Source organism: Hemitrygon akajei, chromosome 8 (genome assembly GCF_048418815.1).
Source record: "Hemitrygon akajei chromosome 8, sHemAka1.3, whole genome shotgun sequence".
Taxonomy (NCBI): domain Eukaryota; kingdom Metazoa; phylum Chordata; class Chondrichthyes; order Myliobatiformes; family Dasyatidae; genus Hemitrygon; species Hemitrygon akajei.
Genome location: NC_133131.1, coordinates 20,201,559 through 20,222,179, shown reverse-complemented (window position 1 = coordinate 20,222,179; position 20,621 = coordinate 20,201,559). Strand labels below are relative to the sequence as shown.

Here is a 20,621-nt window from a genome sequence, read left to right as displayed (position 1 = left end):
GTTCCCCCCAGGGCATTCCTGATCTGTCATTCTCTTTCATCTTGCATCAATTATCAAAGTTGCATTTTTTTGTCAAAGTTCAGTTTATTATCAGAGTGTATACACGTCACCACATACAACCCCGAGATTCTTTTCTTGCGGGCATAATTAGCAAAACTATAGATCAGTATCTGTAAACAGGATCAATCGACAACAAACTGTGCAAATGCAGATATAAATAAACAGCAATAAATAATGAGCATGAAAGAACAAGATAAATAGTCCTTAAAGTGAGACCAATGGTTGTGGGAACACCAGAATTAGAATGAGTGTAGCTATTTCTTTTTGTTCAAGAGCCTGATGGTTGAGGGGTAGTAACTGTTCTTGAACCTGGTGGTGCAAATCCTGAGGCACTTGTACCTTCTACTTGATGGCAGCAGAAAGAAAAGAGCATGACCTGGGTAGTGAGGATTTTTAATAATGGATGCTGCTTTTCTACGATAATGTTTCATGCAGATTTGCTCAGTGGTTGGGAGGGTTTTGCCCATGATTTACTGGGCCGAATCCACTACCTTTTGAAGGATTTTCCACTCAGAGGCATTGGTGTTCCCATGCCAGGCCGCACGCTTTCCACCACACATCTATAGAAGATTGCCAAGGTTTTTGATGACATGCTGAACCTCCGCAGACTCCTGAGGAAGTAGAGGTGCTGTTGTGCTATCTTCACAACCATTTTTATATGTTGGTTCCAGGACAGGTCCTCTGAGACAATAACACCCAGGAATTTAAAGTTACTGACCCTCTCCACCTCTGATCCTCTGATGATCAATGTCCATTCCTAAATGGACATTGATCCCATGAACACTACCTCCAACCTGAAGGCATGAAAGTCAATTTCTCCCTCGCCCTCCTCTCTTCTTCTATTCCCAGCTCTGGCTGCTGACCTCTTCTCACCTGCCCATCACCTCCCCCTGCATCCTACCCTCCTTCCCTTTGTCCTGTGATCCGCTCTCCTCTCTTATCAGATTCCTTCCTCTCCAGCCCTTTATCTTTCCTACCTACCTGGCTTCACCTATCACCATCGAGCTGTCCTTCTTCTCTCCCCCACCTTTTTATTCTGGTGTCTTCCCCCGTCCTTTCCAGTCCTGATGCAGGGTCTTGGCCTGAAACATCAACTGTTTATTCAATTTTCTTACGTGCTGCCTGACCTGCTGAGTTTCTCCATCATTTTGTGTGTGTTGCTTTGGATTTCCAGCTTCTACAGACTTTGTCATGTTTGTTAGTCTCCTGTTCCCCTCTCATTGCTAACAGATGATGCTTGCTAGTCTAAGCAGCTTCCAGAGAGCTTTCTCAATGAAATGCAATGATTGTTTTTATTTAAAAGAAGGTCAAAACAAGTAAATAATTTAAGAAAGTCCAATTCTTGATGATGAAAAAGGTTTATCTGCCAGCTTACCTTGGATCTAAAATTATACCTATCCATGACTTTAATGGCCAGGTTGTTAATCAAGTCAGCTCCTTATCAACCAAACAAATCCTTCAGTGTGTGCATACACGCTGACGAAAATCCAATACACAAAACGCATTACAGCATGGGTGAGTAAATTCAATTATTCTAAGCCAAGGTTTCAATGAAAGTGACTAAAAGTTAATAGCATTCGGCATTCCTCAAGGATCGTTCCTTCATTGCTCTGTCCACATAATCAATTACTGAATAATCAGCGACTCCAGTAATAAAATATGTCGACAAATTGATTTGCCACTTTGGGAGCTTAGACACTGCAGTCCCATTAACAGGCTCTATTGGCTGATCATCAAACAATTCAGAGTGGTTCATTGAATTCTGCTGAGTACAAACTTTTTGGCAGATTAAAAGTAGAAAAAAAGGTTCCGCCAGAGGAGATGTATTCCAACAATTCTTAACAGACATTGGGCCTCTGTTGCATGAGCTAAACATATAATGTAATGCAGTGGCAAGTGAGCATTGGACCCTGCCTCCAAAATTCGGGTCCTTCATAGGGCTTTATTTTGGAAGTACCTGCATTACTATATTGCTCCTTTAGTACATTTCAACAAAGAGGAAATGTCTACTCCTATACTATCACCTGACGCAGCCATTGAAAACAAAAAAAATTCAAAGACTAAAATTGCTGTCATTGTAAATGTTTAGGAGATTAAAAATACATGTTGTGTACATGTGCTAAAAATATCTGTGGGTACGTCGACAAGGGTTTGGGCGGCTGCCGTTCTGTGGCAATTGAACATCATGCAATTGAATGCCAGCCATATTGCCTGCACAGGGAGTTTACCAGCCACACACCCTGAGCACTAATGCCAAGAATGCACTAGGAGAGCTTTGCGATTTCATCATTTCTCTACAAAACAAGCATCCGGACAGTCTCTTCATAATACCAGGAGACTTCAATCATGCAATTTATTGTGTTTTCTTTTGTTCTTTTTTTAAATTATGTTTGTAGCGGCCAATTCTAACCAAACCCCCACAGATTCGTTATACTGGTATGACATGCCTTCAGTCCCAATAACGATTGTACCAAAAGTTGAAGATGTGTACTCGATCCTTCATTAGCAATCAGCAAACATACAATCTTGAAGCAATGAAACTTAAGCATACTTAAATATAGCGCAGCAAAATTGAGCATAATTGTGCAGTCAACAAAAGGTATGACATCCCTCGGCTCCAAGCTGCAAAACTGCCCTGAACAAAGTACAAATGCGTAACTTATTCCCTTCTATTTTTACCATGCCCCCACTGTTGTGACTGTTTACCATAATAAATAAAATGAACATGCAGCACAAAATACAATACAGATAGGGAACAGATGCATGGCTCCTACAGTGCTATTTGTGCTTAATGTGTTCTTGCAATGGACCCAGAGTAACAATCACATTGTTCCACTTTACACTCTTGTACTGAAGAATAACAATAAACAATCTTTAACCTTGAATGCTTCCAGCTTTGACAAACGGTGCTGAAACATGCTATGGTTAAAGCGCAACAACAAATTGCAGGCAGCATCTATTCAAGAGGAAATGATCCACTGTCATTCTTCTAGATCTCATCTGTTGTTTTGTTCCATTGTTTAAGGCAAGTACCATCATCAATTGAGTATTGGGTAGCTTCACATGAAATGTTGCAACATGCAAGACAAGATGCTCTTATTAGATAAATGATGTTGCAGCAGCAGACTGGAGACTCATAACATTCACCTATTTTGAGTTAATTGCTCATTTGGAAGAAATGAGCAAGGGATACTCATTTGCTTCTGGGTCAAAGGGTTTTATATTCAAGTGGTGTGATCTCTCAAGTTGAGTATGATATTCTCCCAAAGGAGTATTCCTCAACGGTGAAGGCTTGTCTGTGACTTTATTTAACGTGGGGAGACTGATGCATGGGCACCCACCACAAGGCCCATGACAGATCGAGGTCAGGGTCTATAGTGGCATCCAGGAAGACTGGGGATCTTCCCCGCTGCAGCCTTCCTCTGTCTTCACTGCTGTTGTGATGTGTCATCTTCTTCCGCCAGTTCCACCGTGGTGGTCTTGGTTGGATCGCTGTTTGTTAGGAACCTCCTCCTTAACCTTACCACCACAGATGACCATACTCTAGCTGCCGCTGAGTGATTTAAATCTGGCACAATTTGTAAATTTCTTTTTGAGTGGGGGGGGTGAGCTTTGATGTTCACAGTTCACTAACCTGTTTTTCTGAGTGGTAGGGATGTTGATGCTCTTGTTGCCATTATGAATTAAACTTGGGGTGATTTGCACATTTTATTTGTGCGGGGTGAGGGGTTTGAACAACTTCCAAGGTCTACTTTGTTTTATGGCTATCTGGAGCAGACGAATCTCAGAGTTGTATACTGCATACATACTTTGATGATAAATGAACCTTTGAACACTTGAACCAGGAATAAGCTCCAAATGGCATCGCTCGTGCGTTCTCAGGAAACTCAGTCGCCTCTCTTTCATGACAAGGCGACGATCCTCAGAGAGGTTTAGATTCAGGTCCCACAATGGTGACTGAGCAAAAATATCTCGGATGAATTTTAGTGCTGGGCACTGAAGGACATGATATCGTGATGTCATCTTGACTTTAAATGTATTGTTCAGCTAAGAAAAAAAATCGATGAGACCCCTTTGATAGAAAGCAAGTCAGTTATTCCCAAGGCCTTGACCAAAGTTTGTTCCCCTACTACCATGATTAAACCCATCCTCCTGGTAATTACTACCACGCAGTTTGTGAGGAATCCTACCTCAGGGATCGTTGCTGGTTCTTATGTATCACTTGGATGAGAATGTAGGTAAACTGATTATCAGGTTGGTTGACAACAAAACAAAATGGTGGAGCAGTGGATAGCGAAGAAAGTCGTGAAAGTATACAAAGGGACAACACGTTGGCAAGCTGGGCAGAGGGTTAACACGTGGGATTTAATCCAGACGAATGTGAGTTAATACATTCAGGCATGTTAAATATTAATAGGGCATATGGTGGTAATAGAAGGTACCTCAAGAGTGTTGATATACAGAGGGACCTCGGGGTGCAGGTTCATAGACCCCTGAAAATGGCAACACAGGAGGAGAAGGTAGTGAAGAATGCATTTAGAAAGATTGCCTTTATGGCATGAGGCATCGAGTAGAAGAGTTATGATGTCATACTGCAGTTCTGCAGATCATTGGTCAGGTCACACTTGGAAAATTGTGCACACTTCAGATCGCCATACTGCAGGAAGCACGTGAGAGCACTGGAAAGGGTGCAAAAGAGATTCACAAGGGTGTTGTCTGAAATGGAGAGAGTGAATAGGCTGTGTTTACTCTCTCTGGGATATAGGTCTCTAATGGGTGACCTGATAGAACTTCATAAAATAATGAGGAACATGCATAGGGTAGATGGAGTCTTCTTCCTAGGCTGGGGTAACTAAAACTAGAGGACACAGGCTTAAGTTGAGTGGTGGAAAATATGAAGGTGATGTGAGGAACAAGTTTTTCACGCGGACGTTAGTGGTTATATGGAATGAGCGGCCCGAAGGAGTGGTGGAGGCAGATGCAGATATAATTACAGAGTTTGTAAGAGACAATTGGATGCAAATGCAGACATGAAAAGTTTGGGGGTATAATGTGATTCGCACTGGTAATTATCATGTCGGCAAGGAGGAGTTGAGTCCAAAGGCCTGTTTCTATCCTGTGCAATATTTTATGACACTAAATATTCTTGATAGAGATTTAAAAATTACTCCAGAGATTTAAGTAACCAAGCAAGTAAAGAATATTAAAAGCATTTTACAATAGTAAATTTAATTAAGATACTAATAAATGCTTATAAAAACATTCATGCAAATTAAATATTTAACAGCACTTAAATTTTTCCCTATGATCAGTGACCCCATTCAAATGAGATTTGAATTATTAATAGTTTCTTTTTCCACAGATGCAGACTGACCTGGTGAGTCTTTCCAGCATTTCCTGTTCTAATTTCATATTTTCAGCATCTGCAATGTCTTTGATTTTCGTGTACAGGTGAAGAACACCCTTGCAATCACATCAGATGCATTATAACAACAAATTACTCGGGATAACGTGCAAAAATCTGCAGAAAATGGGTGTTTACCACCCCTCTCGTCCGAGCTTACTGGGCTACAGTCTTGACTAATACTTGTGGTCTCATCTTACTACAAAGTGGAGTGGGAAGGTAAGCATGAGCTGAGCAGGCCAGTGGCATACTGGTAGAGCTTTTGGGTTGCTTCTCCAGATCAAGACTGTCCTCCGGTTCTTTGTGTGCTGCCCTTGCATGGTCTCTCTGTGGCTATAAGGTTTTCCTCAAGACGCTCCAATTTCCTCCAAATTCCCAACGGCGTGGGAATTGGTAAAGATGAAAGGTGACCTTTATTTGTCATATGTACATGGAAACATCAAAACATGCTCTGACGTGCTTGCGACAACTCAAATCAACGAGGATTGCGCTAGGCATCCCGCAAGTGTTGCCACACTTCCGGCTCCAACATAGCATGCCCACAACTCACCAGCCTTAACCGCAGGTCTTTGGAATGTGGGATGAAACTGGAGTACCCACAGGAGACCCACACGGTCACAGGGAGAACATACAAACTCTTTGCAGACGGTGGAAGGAATCGAGCACTGAGAAGTGCTGCGCTAAACCATAGGCCGCCAAGCCACCCAACGGCTGCCGTGCTGCCCTCATCTACTGTGCCATCTATGGACTACCATACCACCCATGGCAGGGTAATTGGCCCTCGTTACCCGTCACCTTCAGTAACTCATAGAATCTCAGGGGTTGTGGGGAGAGTAAGATTGCAAATAGTGGAGGGTCTGTATAATGCAGATTTGGGAGGTCAAAATGCCTGTTTCAGTGCTGTATCATGTGGTATATTCTTCCAATGCATCATCATTATCATTATGTGCCAAGTTGTCTGCTATGGACGATCATGGTCTTTGACCATGATTGCTCTTCGCGAATTCCCAGCGGATGTTCACCACAAATCAACTTGAGATTGTTGCGTCTTATGCTTTGGCTACTGAACCAACGAAAAATGTGCAGGGAGCTAAACAGAACTGAGTAAGCTCAACAAATCCCAATGAGGGAGCTTGCCTGATTGTCATGACAGCTTTGTTCTGTATTGTTCTGTTTCCTATTTTAGTTAACACACAGTCATTTCTAGGAAAGACTGAATGTTTTCCCTTGACACAATATTATGAGTTTACTAAGAGATGCGCAACAGAAGCACATTACATTGCTGACAGTTGCCCTTTCAGACAATGAGGATACCTTCTCACTGGTCCGTTCCTTTTCTGTTCTTATTTATGCTTGCTGGCAGATTTGCAATCACAGATTGCACGCGCCCGCAGAGCTTCAAAACATGTGAGTGACAATAGAACAGCAAGTCACTCAGCGTTGCTAATGAAAAGAGCGAAGAATGGTGTTCAAGCCCGCAGATAGCTCCTTCCCTTGAAAGGAACGCATTGATTTTGATTAGTAATGAGAGCGGCATCTGAATAAAGGTTCATTATTCAAGGGTCAAACTTAGCAAGATGAGAAATGTTTTCAAGGTCTTAAATCATCTTTATTTCACTCCATCTACTGATTTCTAAGCAACACACACACAATGCTGGAGGAACTCAGCAGGTCAGGCAGCGTCTATGGAAAAGGGTCCTGAAGGATCTCCGCCTGAAATGTTGACTGTACTCTTTTCCAAAGTTCAAAGTAAATTTATTATCAAAGTACATATATGTCACCTGCCATCCATTTTCTTGCAGGCATTCTCAGTAGAATAAAAAATACAATAGATTGGAAAACTACACAAAAAAGACTGAAGTAAATGCAGAAGTAAAACAAGTAATACTTGTTTCTGTCCCGATTTTATTCGTTTTTTTGTGGGGGGGGGGATTTGGGGGTTGATGTGCCTGTTCCATTTTTGTTCATTTTTTTGTGGGAGGAGGGATTTGGGGGTTGATGTGCCTGTTCCGTTTTTGTTTGTTTTTGTGCGGGAGGGGGGATTTGGGGGTTGATGTGCCTGTTCCGTTTTTGTTTGTTTTTTTGTGGGAGGAGGGATTTGGGGGTTGATGTGCCTGTTCCGTTTTTGTTTGTTTTTTTGTGTGGGAGGGGGGATTTGGGGGTTGATGGTCATGCTGCCTTACTTGGTTTCATGGCTACCCGGAGAAGAAGAATTTCGGAGTTGTACACTTCGATAATAAATGAAACTTTGAACCTTTGAAGTAATACTGAGAACATCAGTTGTAGAGTCTGGAGAAATTCAGTAGGTCAAGCAGATCTGTGTCCAGAGGAAGAATCTTAATCTGAAACATCTACTGTACATTTCCCTCCACAGATGCTGCCTGACCTGCAGAGTTCCTCGAGATTCTTGTTAGGGGTGTCAGTAGTGGGGTAGTGCACCAAGTTTAAATTTACAGGTAAAGATTAGATGAACACTATTAATGTAGCACACTCCATGTCCTCAAGACCTGACCATTGAGGTACAGTACAAACCAGGACTTGTGATATGCACCAGCTGCTTATACAACTATCCACCACACCTGCTCCCATGGCTTCACAAGACCCTGATCAGGGGTGGGGTGGGGGTCTAAGCAGGTGCTAACCTTGTCCAAAGGTGACCTACAGCCTAGTGAAGGGAAGGAGCACCCTACATCTCCTTTGGTAGAGGGATATCTCCACCCCACCACCCATAATGTACAGTACGTACTAACAGAAGTAAAATGCCATTGCTCCAAAGAGGTTATCTTTTATTCTTTAGTTCCTCACGGCATCGTGTTTAGTGAAGTTTTACCAGATCGAAGTGACTTGCCGAAACAGGACAAAGATAGCATGTAATGACACAATGGAAAACTAGTAGCAGGCAAGGAAGTCCCTAGTTTAATGATCTGACATTTTGTCAATGAAAAGGCATGCTTTGGTCGTTGCCTGCCCAGCTATGGAAAGGTTTAGAAGTCAAGTGTAAATGTGTGAAAATATACAAGTTCCAAACTCCAAGACAGCGATTGAGCTGGGTTTCATATGGTCCTAGAAGTTTGTCCACACTACTCTGGGGGAGAAAACGTGTGCTGTTGAAAACTGGCTGTTCAACTTCCCACCTCAGCGGTGAGAGTGGGACTACTTTTTCAAAAAACAATTTTTGTTTTGATCCTGTTTTACCCATGACCTTGCTTTATATATCTGCTTCGGTTTTCTTTCTGCGCCAAGTCTTAATCCAGTGAATTTCTAGGTTAAATTGGTGGCATCAATCTCTAGTAAGCTGCCCACTGGGGCTTCGGAGCTAGTTGAGGCTGGTAGTAATACTGTTCTCTTATAGAAACAAATCAATCTCTCTGTATGTAATGAAAGCACACGCTGCAGAGTCTGTTCCTCCACTCCCTCTACAAGCTATTAGAAAGTTGAACAGCTGTGTACAGAGAGCATGGAGCAAGATTCTGTATTAAACAGGAACCATAAACAACCATGTTATGCCATAATAGCTTACAGGAGCACATTATGAAGAGAAACTACCACACTTCAGAAACATCTTTACCCCTGAGGTGCTTTGAGTAAGATAGGGGAACTGCAAACATTTTACTTTTCAAAAATTAAAAAGCCAGCACTCTGCAGGAGGAAAGCCAGTTAGTTAATACCGACCTTGTCCTCGGAAGACAAAGCTACGATTTCCTCGTTGCCAGGTCATGTGATCAAAGCCGAGCAATGTGGTGTCCACCCGCAGGTTCTGTCCACTTTTCCAAACCCTGTACGTGTCACTTGGACAGATCTTGGAGACCAGGGGCACTGCAAAGCCAAGAAAGGGAGCAAACCATTAGCATTGGATCCATTGGATGTAGCAGACCCTTTTGTAAAGCAAAGCCACTTAAACTGTGAATCAGAATGCGAACATTGGAAGCAACTTGGTTACAATGGGCAGAATATTGTGTAAAACATGAACTGCTGGGGGGACTCAGTAGGCTGATCAGTATCTGTTTGGAAAAAGGAATTGTCACCATTTGTGGTCAAGACCCCGCACTGCAACTGAGTATAACAGTCCGGTTGCTAACATCCTTCACATGGTCACATCAGGCATCAAAATACCAAACAACATAATTCAATTGAATTCTTTCTAAGTCCTTATTCTAAAAAGTGGAATTATGAATCCATCCATTAACCCACCCCACTACAACACACATGACTACTGCATTATAATTTCCATTTGCAGTCACCCTATTTACAGATACACCTGTACCTAGCATCATGTTATATACATACAATCAGTGTGTGTATATAAGCTAATCTTATGTATTTATATTTATTCTGTTTTTATTGTGTTCTTTATGCTTATTGTGTCTTTTATATGCTGTATCTGATCTGGAGTAAAAGTCATTTCATTCACCTTTACACTTGTGTATTGCTGAATGACAATAAACAATCCTGAATCTTGAATTTAAAAACAGTTTTTGTTCGATTAATATTGACACTGGAAATAAAGACACTGACTCCATGCATGTGGGAAACTTTGTAATCAGAATCAAGTTTAATATCAACAGCAAATGTTGTGAAATTTGTTGTCTTTGCAGTACAATGCAATACATAATAATTGAAAAACCTGTGAATTACAGTAAATATATATATAAAATAATTAAACTAATAATAATAGTTGATTGATCCCGAGTGGAAAATTCTGTTGATACAGCAGCAACATTTAAAAACACGCTTAGCAGTATGCTTAACTAACAATTACAGAATAATAATATACACAAAAATAGTGTACCAATGTACAATAATATGCAATAACAACATGCAAAATAATAAAACAGAGACTAATGCACTATGATGTGTGTTCTCCTGTCGCACAGAGATGAATTGTTGTATATGCTTATTTCTGTAACGACCCTTGTCACAGCGGAGCTGAACAAGTCTGTTCGAAAGGGTGATTCAAAAGGTCATGCGAGAGGATGTGAGAGATTGTCCATAATAGGTAACAGTTTGTTTAGTGACCTCCTCTCCACCACTAACTCAGGAGAACTTGGATCCAGCCTCTTTGATGAGTTTATTTAGTCTTTTTGTATCACCAGCACCGATGTTGCTCCCCCAACGTAAAGCCGCAGAGAAGACTACACTCACTCAACAGACTGGCAAAAGATCTCTAAGATACTGCTGCACAGGATCCTTAAGGTAGTAATAGCCGGGGGAGGTAAATGCTCCCTACCTATTAAATGCTCCCAATAGCGTGCGCCTCAAATAGTCTCTGACAACCAAGTCCAGGTCCTGGCCTTCTCATGCAGCTTAGCTACTAAGCTTGGTGGAACCATTTCTACTGACAGGAGAAGGAGCAAAGGTGGGTTACTGGTGCCTTAAAACCAGTTGCTTTGGGCAGATGGGGCTCATCCCTGTCCCTAAGGCAGTCCTACACTGAGTTCAATGCTGATTGGCAACTCCTGTGACGCTTCTTGTACCAAACTGTATTGGTCTCTGCTGTTCCTTTGGGTTCATCAGGTGAGTGGAGAGGGGCAGCTTGCTCGCCATATCATACTGCACAAACCTGCATATCTGGACAGCTAAGGATACAATATATGGTCAACTCTGACCGACGGAGGCCCTACGTTAAACTAAATAAGTAGTGGAAAAATAGAAATTAAAATGTAGTGAGTAGTGTTCCCGGGTTCACTGTCCATTCAGAAATCGGATGGCAGAGTTGAAGAAGCTGTTCCTGAATCACTGAGTGTGTGCCTTCAGGCTGCTGTACCTCCTCCCTGATAGTAACAATGAGAACAAGGCACAGCCTGGGTGATGGGGGGTCCTTAGTGATGGATGCTGCCTTTTTGAGACATCGCTCCTTGAAGATGTCCTGGATACTACAGAGGCTGGTGCCCATGATGGAGCTGACTAAGCTTACAACTCTCTGCAGCTTTTTTCGATCCTGTGCAGTAGCTGCACCCACCACCCCCCCCCCCCCGATACCAGACAGTGATGCAGTGAGTTAGAATGCTCTCCACGCTACAGCTGACAGATTACACAAAGTGCAAGGATTGACCCTAAAAATCCGTGAAAAGGGAACCAAATAGGTTAAACTTCTTTCAGCAACACCTCATTAAGCATGGATATTACCTCCAGAGATGATCCTACTTGATGGTAAACTGTTTTGTTTTTTTTGCAGTCTTCATCTGCTCTCATGAGGACAGCTGATGTGCTGCAGTTTGCGGTGTGTCGGCAGGGAGCCTGGAGGATTTGAGCCTGGTGCCACAAAACCTTCTACAGCATGTTAGGACAACCAGTCCCTAATGAGCAACTGCTACAAAATGAATTACCCCGGGGGCGTAATTACACGGATAGACAGATCACTTGTATCTGCTTTTACAGCACAGGTGAACGATTGGAAGGAATGGGGAAAATAATCTCAGTTTCCCTTTGGAGCTTCAATAAAACTAACAAGCACTTATGTTGGAAACTGCAGGGGTGATTTGATAGAGGCCTTTATAATTATGCAGCGCAAATCAAATTGTTTCGAGTCGTTTCAGCAAATGGCGTGTCAAGGCGGAAAATGCCAGCTTAAACAAAAATGAAAATTCTGGAACAACTCAGCTAATCGATGCCATTTGCTTTGGATCCAAACGCTGCACAAATTCACGTCTTTATTGATTTATTCCTCCAAGAGGACTACAATCTTGTCACAGGCTTTGGAGGCTTGCATGCCTCAATGGCCCGGAGAGACACGTTGGCTGGAGTCAGGGCCTTGCTGCGTTGACTCTTGGTAGGGTCACTCATGCCAAACAGGTCAAAGAGTAGAGATCGGAGTAAGAGCGGTTCTCTGGTCCTTCAGGTTTGGGAGTTCAGCTCAGGGCTAACAACTCTGACTAGTCAAAAAAATTGTTAGAGAAACGGCAATGAAGAATCCTTCCATATCAGTGAGCACCAGCAGAGGTGGAGGACCTTCACTGTTACCCTAAATGCCAGCGATGTAACAGGCAGTAACTAACTAACTTATTGATTTATTGGTCCACTGATGTCTCCAGCATATCATCAAGTTTTGTTGGTTGTTAACGCAAATGATACATTTCACTGTATTTTTTGATGTACATGTGATAAATAAAATAAATCTGAATCTGAATCTAGACTGGTTTATTGTTGTCACATATACCAAAACAATAGCAAAAAATAGCAAAAAGCCATTGGTTACGTGCTATCCCAACATATCATTCCAGGCATAGGTATATTGAGATAGTACAGTACTGTGCAAAAGTCTTGGGCACACATTTATAGCTAAGGTTCCTAAGACATTTCCACAGTACTCTATTTGTCAATGTGCAGGGGAGAGCAAGTTTGTAAATCTGCCAGGAGCAAAGGATATTAGGAATAGCAAGGGTGGAGTGCCACCAGTGGGGTGTGGGACAGGTGGCAGAGGCAGGGGCTGGGGGTGGCGTGGGTACAGGCATGCCCAGCCCTGAGACACCAGTCAAGGTAATTTGATTCCAAACAGTTGGTTTATTGGTCATTACAGGATGTCTCTCTGGTGATTCCTGCTTCCTCCCCTCTCCCTTCCTCTTTTCCCAACCATGATTCCCATCTCCCTGCCCCCTTCCCACTCTCAATCCACAACAGAGACCCATATCAGAGTCAGGTTTATCATCACTCACATATGTCATGAAATATGTGTTTTTTTCTTTGGCAGCAGTACAGTGCAAAACATAAAATTACTACAGTACTGTGCAAAATTGAAAACAAAATGCAGAATAAATTGTTACAGTTACAGAGAGTGAAAATAGGCAAATAAAGTGCAAGAGGTATGAAAAATAAATTAGGAAATCATGACTTCACGAATTCATCCTTTAGCTTATGGAAGGACTGTTCAACAATCTGACAACAGTGAGATGGAAGTTGTCCCTGAATCTGGTGGTTCGTGCTCTGAGGCTTCAAAAATAATCAAAAGAGGATCTATGATACATCATGGAGCACTTTGGGAAGATTTTCAGAATAAATAATGGAAAATATTTACAAGGTGTAGCTGTTGTACAGTGAGAAAATTGATTAGACTGGGAGGATCCCACAATGAAAAGCATAGAACAGACAATGAGACATCTATAACAGGAGAAAATCTGCAGATGCTGAAAATCCAAGGCAAGACTCACAAATTGCTGGAAGAACTCAGCAGGTAAGGCAAGATCTATGGAAATGAATAATCAGTTGAATTTTGGGCCAAGACCCTTCATCAGGACTGATGAAGGGTCTTGGCCTGAAACGTCAACTGTTTATTCATTTCCACAGATGGTGCTGACCTGCTGAGTTCCTCCAATGAGACGTCTAGTCTACTGTAGTGAAATAATGATATCTTTTGGATATTGTAGGAAGAGAATGTAGAACAAAGGACAGTACAGCACAAGAAAAAGCTCAAGAAAATATACCTTCTCAGAACATAACGGCAAGATTAACTAAATATCTTCTACCTGCAGATGATCCATGCCCCTCCATTTCCTTAACATTCACGTGTCTAGCTAACAGCCTCTTAAATGCCACTATTGTGCCTGCTCCTCTACCAGTCCCAGCAGTCTCTTCTGGGCATCTTCCACTCTCAGTGTAATAAAACTTGCCCCACACATTTCCTTTAAATGTAAACACAAGAGATTCAGCAGATGCTGCAAATCTTGAGCAACACACAGAAAATGCTGGAGAAACTTAGCAGGTCAGGCAGCACCAATAGAGGGTCATGGCCCAAAACGTCAACTGCTTTCCTTTAAAGGTTCCCTTTCTCACCATAACTGCAAGGCCTCTAGTACTTGACGATTCTATCTTGCGATAAAGATTCTGACTGCCTACCCTATTTATGTCTCTCATATTTTATAAAAATGTCAAAGAATATGGGTTTGTACAGGCAATTGGTGCTGATATAAACGATTAAACATAATTTTAGAACTATGATGCAGGGCTGGAGAAGCACAAGGAAACTCATGCATCTGTTCATAAAGGTTTATAAACTGGGTCTCTTCTATAGTAGGGGAAGAGGGTTTCTTTTATATCTTCTCCTGGCACTAATTGGATAGTACTTGTACGAAATTGGGAGTTTGGCCTTGTCACATTGCTGATCACAGTGAATGGCTCCCTCCCAGCAGGGGTCTCTGAATGAAAACTGAAGCTACCAATTCACATCATGCGGCTCAGTAGTCAGATATGAATAGGGCCCCAGACGCCATATTTTGGTCAGAGCCTACGATCGGTTGCACAGGCTACGGAACCAGACATGGCTACCTGTGAAACAGAGCCTAGGACACCAGGGGGCTGAATCACTTTATGACCTGTCTCTGCCCTGCTGGGTGAGTATAGAACAGTACCGTGCAGACACTGGCCTTTTGACGCACAATGTGTGGAACATGGTACAAAGTTAATCTAAACCCGTCTGCCTGCACATCATCAATATCCCTCCATTCCCTACGTATTCATGTGCTTATCAACCAGCTTCCTGAACACCATTTCGTATCTACCTTCACCAGAATACCTAGCGCACTTTTTCAGGTACTTGTCTCCCTCTGAATTTTAAAAAAAAAACTGCCCCTCATATCTCCTCTGAGTGTTCATCCTTTTACTTTTAATTCATCCCACTCCTATTTAACATCTGTTACTCTGAGAAAAAGTTTCTGGCTGTCTACCCTGCCTATGCACTCATAATTTTATAAATACCTATCAGGGCTCCAATCTGCCTCCTGAGAAATCAATCCAGGTTTGTCCGACCTTTCTTTATAGCTCCCTGGAAAACCTCATTTCAGCCCTCTCTAAAGCCTCCACATCCTTATAGTGATGGGATGACACGAAATGCACAGAATACTCCAAATGCAGCATTACCAACGTTTCATACAACTGTAACATAACTTCCTGACCCTTATACTTTGAAGGTAAACACGCCATACACCTTCTTTACCACTATGCCTAATTGCATAGCCATGAACTGGGACCCAAATGTTCCTCTGTACATCAACATTGGGGCTAAGAGATCAGCCATGATGGAATGACGGAGCAGACCCAATGGGCCAAATGGCCTAATTCTGCTCCTATATCTTATGACCTTATGGTTGATAAGGGTCCTACCATTAGATGTATTTCTCCTCTTCTTGTTAAGCTCATCACACCTATTGGGGCATAGGCTGCCAACAACAGCTCGCCAGAGTCCTCTGTCCTGGGTTGATAGACGGTTGATCGAGCCTGTGAAGTTGTGTTTCACCACACAGCTTCATATGTCTTCTAGGCGAAGATCTTTCCTCTCCCAAGGATGAGGTCTTCGGAGCTTCTGCTGGTGTTTCTGTAGCTCTGGGTGTTTATGGGATGAGGTTGCTGGCTCTCCTCCTTTTCTCAAAGCCAGGCTTGGGACTGTCCATGGCAGAGTTATTAACTGTATGTTTTCCCCTTACATTTGACTTCCCAATGTGCAACAATTCATACATGCCTGGATTAAAATGCATTAATTTTGCATTAACTTTGTCCATAATTGTAAACGGTCCAAAAAGTTGTCAGAGCTGTGGGAGGTATTATGGATAAGCTCCCAATACCTACTACTCGCTCCAAATAGAGTGTGTCTCAAATAGCCTCTGAGAACCAAGTCCATCTCCTGGTCTTCATGGGCGGCTTAGCTACTAAGCCCAGTGGAATCATTTCTACTGACAGGAGAAGGGGCAAAGGCAGTTTACTGGCATCTTAAAACCAGTCGCTTCAGGCAGATGGGGCTTGACAGCCGTGGTTTGCAACTCATCTAGGAGAAGGAAAACTCTGATCTCAAATGCCCACTGCCTTGCTGCTATACCCACTCATGGGAAGGTGCTGGATTAAGCCCTGAGGACGAACCCAGAACTGGAGCTCAAAAGTCAGTCCTATGTTAAGTTCAGCACTGACTGGCAACTCCTGCAACACCGCTGATGCTAAACTGTATTGCTCTCTGCCGTTCCTTTGGATTCATCAGCTGTGTGGAGAGAAAGAACCTGCTGCATGCTCTCCATGTCCAACTGGCCTGGCTTGTGTATCATGTAGACAGCTAGGATGCAATATTCATGGTCAAACCCAGACAGCTGAGGGCAACTGATCTATGACCTGCTATATCGTTTGATGATCTTCTCCACTTCACCAACTTTTATGTTGACTGCAGATCGACTAACCAACCCATCTAGAATTCTGTCCAAGTCACTTATATACATCACAAATAGCTCCAGTGCTGATGCCATGGAATACCACAAGTTAGAGACCTCCAGATGGAAAAACCTATCTACTACTAATGTCTGTCTACTATGAGCAAGCCAGTTCTGAGTCCAAACAACCAATTCACTGTGAACCCCACGTATTTTAATCTTCCTAATCAACCTACCATGAGGGATCTTATCAAAACCTTAAAGTCCATGTTAACATCTACTGACTTACCCTCATCCATTACCTAAGTCACCTCCTCAAAAACTCAATCAAGTTGGTAGGACATTACTCTTCTACTCAAAGTCACCCCAACTGTCCCAAATTAGCACATGTTCTTTAAGATTATGTAATTCCCATCGCTAATAATCCTCTCCAATAGTTTCCCTACCTGACGTGAGGCTCACCAGCCTGAATATCCTGGATTATCCCTGAATTATAAGGCCATAGATAAAGCAACAGAATTAGGCTATTCGGCCATTGAGTCCGCTCCACCATTTCATCATGGCTAATCCAATTTTCCCTTCAGCCCCAATCTCCTGCCTTCCCCTAACCATTATCCTGGGTAATTTACGCTTACTTAATTTAAACTAGCACAATAAGGAATGACAGATAAAATGCAGGTAGAATTATCAGTAACATTTAAGCTGCACTGGCATTAGCCATTTTTATATCAAATTATCTCATCTATATATAAAACCTCCCTTTGGTGTTTAATGAAAATCTTGAGCCTCTTTTCACATCCCAGTCCACCCCATCATATTGCCCTTTGCGGCCTGAATCTCCTCACTCAGACCTCATCCACTGACTCATTGCCCCTCAGTTCCACCAGATCCCTCCTTCTCACACTATTCAAGCAGGGCAAATTTCAGTTGCACCCAGAATGAGCCCTTCTCTGCAAGCTGGGATAATCCCCCTTTACTATGCACTGCTTCATTGCCAGCAGCTGCTTATTAAACTTTTGGTCAAGGAAGCGTAACCATTAAGATGTTCACTTCATTCAAACATTACCCCTGGAGCTCTTGGCATGCTGATTTGTCAGTTTGCATTGCAAATGGCCGATGAGGAGCATCGGAGTGTGGAAAACCATGACAGTGAGTTAAATAACCTTTGAATGTCACCACCATTGAAATCTCTGATGTGTGAAAACCTGCACACATTCACTGACACTTCCTTGCCTTGGAATTCAATTGAGAAAGAGAGGGATATGCAAGCTTGACCATTTAAAGTGGCCTTCATACAATGATCACCAACTTACCAGTGTTCCTTGCCTGGAGGTGGGGAACTAACTTAGATACAATTCAACCTGTGCTTCTTTAGCAGATCATCATCTAGAATCCACTTTTGCATGCACCTATTGTACAATGAATGACAGCAGGCTATTTTAATGCAAGGGACATTCCAAAACAAATGCAATTATGTACTTTCCAACAGAGTCAGCTGAGAGCAACTTGAAAAAGAAGTCATAACTCTTTCCACTTGCACCTTATTACCTAGGAAGTATTGGCTTTATAACCGGATCAGACTCCAAATGGAGAATGCAGCTGGATTGCTGGAAATGCAGATATTCCTAGAGTGTGATTTGGTCAGGATGTGTTTCTGTGGAGTTCAGTGCAATGGTCCTCATAAGAAATTTATCTTCAAATAAGCTGTCAGGATGAGTATGCCATCATCACTACGTTCCCTTCAGCTCTACTGGGATGTCCAGGGAGGGCAACAAAACGATTTCTCATTTCAAGCTTTTCTGCTAATGATGGTGATTCTATGTCATAACAAGAGAGCATGGCTGGTGAAGCAGTTAAATGTCTTGTCAAATAGTTAAATATCTTTGATTTCATATATAACAAAAGAAAATGCTGAAAACACAGAACAGTACAGGTAGTAACTGAGGAGGGAGAAACGTATTTTTTTGCTTCTTAATTTTTGTTTTTTTGATCTTTGATGTCACACTATAACCAGTACCAAGTATTCTAATAATAACAAAGAACCAAGTGCCCACAAGTGGATGAAGGGATTGAAGGCGTGCTATACATGCCCGAGCTTTGTCCATATAGCTACACACTCAACGTTTAAATGACTTATTTTTCCCTCTGTCATCAGATTTCTAAACAGACTCATGAACACAACCTCACTATTTTTGGTCTCTTATTGCACTACTTATTTAATTTCATTTTTAATGTATTTCTTTTGCTAATTTACAATTGTTTTTATGTATTGCACTGCACTACTGTGGCAAAACAACGTTTATGACATTATGTCAGTGATATTAAACCTAATTCTGATTCTGATAGAACCAAGACCATAATTTCATGGAGCAATTTAGAAATGTAGAACACCTACGGCACAAACGGTCCTTCGGCCCACAAAGCTGTGCTGAGCACGTCCTTACCTTAGAAATCACCTAGGGTTACCCATAGCCCTCTATTTTTCTAAGCTCTGCGTACCTATCCAGGAGTCTCTTAAAAGGTATCCGCCTCCACCACCGTCGCCAGCAGCTCATTCCACGCACTCACCACTCTCTGTGCAGAAAACATACCCCTGACATCTCCTCTGTACCTACTCCCCAGCACCTTAAAACTGTGCCCTCTCGTGCTAGCCCTGGGAAAAAGCCTCTGACTATCCACACAGGAATTTCAAGTTCCTGGGAGTCAATATCTCTGAGGATCTATCCCAGACCCAACAGATCGATGCAGCTACAAAGGAGGGACGGCAGTGGCTGTGTTTCATTAGGAGTTTGCGGGGATTTGGTACTTCACCAAAAGCGCAAATTTCTACGGATGTGCCGTGGAGATTTACTTAGTGTAATTCACAGGGTTTTTTTCCCTATATTTACCATGCATTGCATTGTACTGCTGCTGCAAAGTTAGTAAATTTCACAACATATGCTGGTGATATTTAATCTGATTCCGATTCTGTTCATTTCCCCAAGAAGGTATTTGCCGTGCTATAGTTATGGAAGAAAAAAATCTGCAGTTTCCAAGGCAGCTTGTTGTAGAAGTGTGGAGCTAACCGTACAAACCATTTTTCACTAAATTTACAACTCTAATTTAGTCTGTTGTATTTCTCATTAATATCCTGCAGTGTTGCAGATGCCAAGTGTAGATTAACTGCAAATGCTCATGTAAAGCTGGATTTAATGTTTGGAATAATTTAAATAATAATTTGGTCTCCTCTGTTGAAGGAACATAACTGTCCTTATATTCATAGTTCCAACACAAATTTTATGTATTTATAATATAAGCTATTCAAATAGACTGGTTGTCATTAAGAATATTAAAAATAAGAATTGGGAATCAGTAACATTACCAGGAAATACAAATTGCTATGGCATTTATGACATATTAAAAGTATATTTGAACCCTGGTGAGCAAAATTGTATTCAAGAATAAATATATACAATTTTGCCCTCCAAATGATAGAACGATCAAGGGTTGTGCAGATTTTAATTTCATTCTTGATGGCTCAGTAATAATAAATTATGATAATTAATAATGATGAGGATAAATAGTGGATAACAACTGAATTTTAATCATCTTCATTACCATCATATTCCACCGACTTCCCAGTCCCCACCCGTGGAAGGCACTCTGTTGCCACCACTGGTAGGAGGGTGCAAATGCAGTGTGACCAGTCTCTAAGCATTTCCTTGGGATTAAGAATGACCTGGTAGCATTCTGGTTGTGTGAGTGGTGAGGTAACTGATAAGACCACAGTGGAAACTGCTGACTGTAACAAAGGTGAGCAGGAGGTACCTGATAAGGTGGGATTTTAAACTGATGTGCTTCTTCTCCTGTTTACACATGACTTCTGTGTGATGGTCTCAAGGATCCCAAATGTCCCTTGGTAATTTTGATCCAGGGATTCTCTGGAAATAGAGGGAATACTGAATTCTTTAGGCATTGCCTTAAAACTTTTCCTCGGTCTGCCTGGTAATGTCTGCAGGAGTTTGGTGTCGGGTGTACAAATCAACATGGCCAACTTA

At 42.0% G+C, this 20,621-nt stretch overlaps 1 protein-coding gene across 5 annotated transcripts in view; it reads right to left on the bottom strand.

Moving 5' to 3' along the window:
• The window catches only part of ankrd13b (ankyrin repeat domain 13B), a 483,016-nt gene that overhangs the window by 92,141 nt on the left and 370,254 nt on the right, over nucleotides 1–20,621 (bottom strand). For all 5 annotated transcript variants that reach the window (XM_073053400.1, XM_073053398.1, XM_073053399.1 and 2 more), the window contains exon 5: nucleotides 9,137–9,280. In XM_073053400.1, the coding sequence (XP_072909501.1) occupies nucleotides 9,137–9,280 (144 nt within the window). The remainder of the gene's footprint in view (nucleotides 1–9,136; nucleotides 9,281–20,621) is intronic.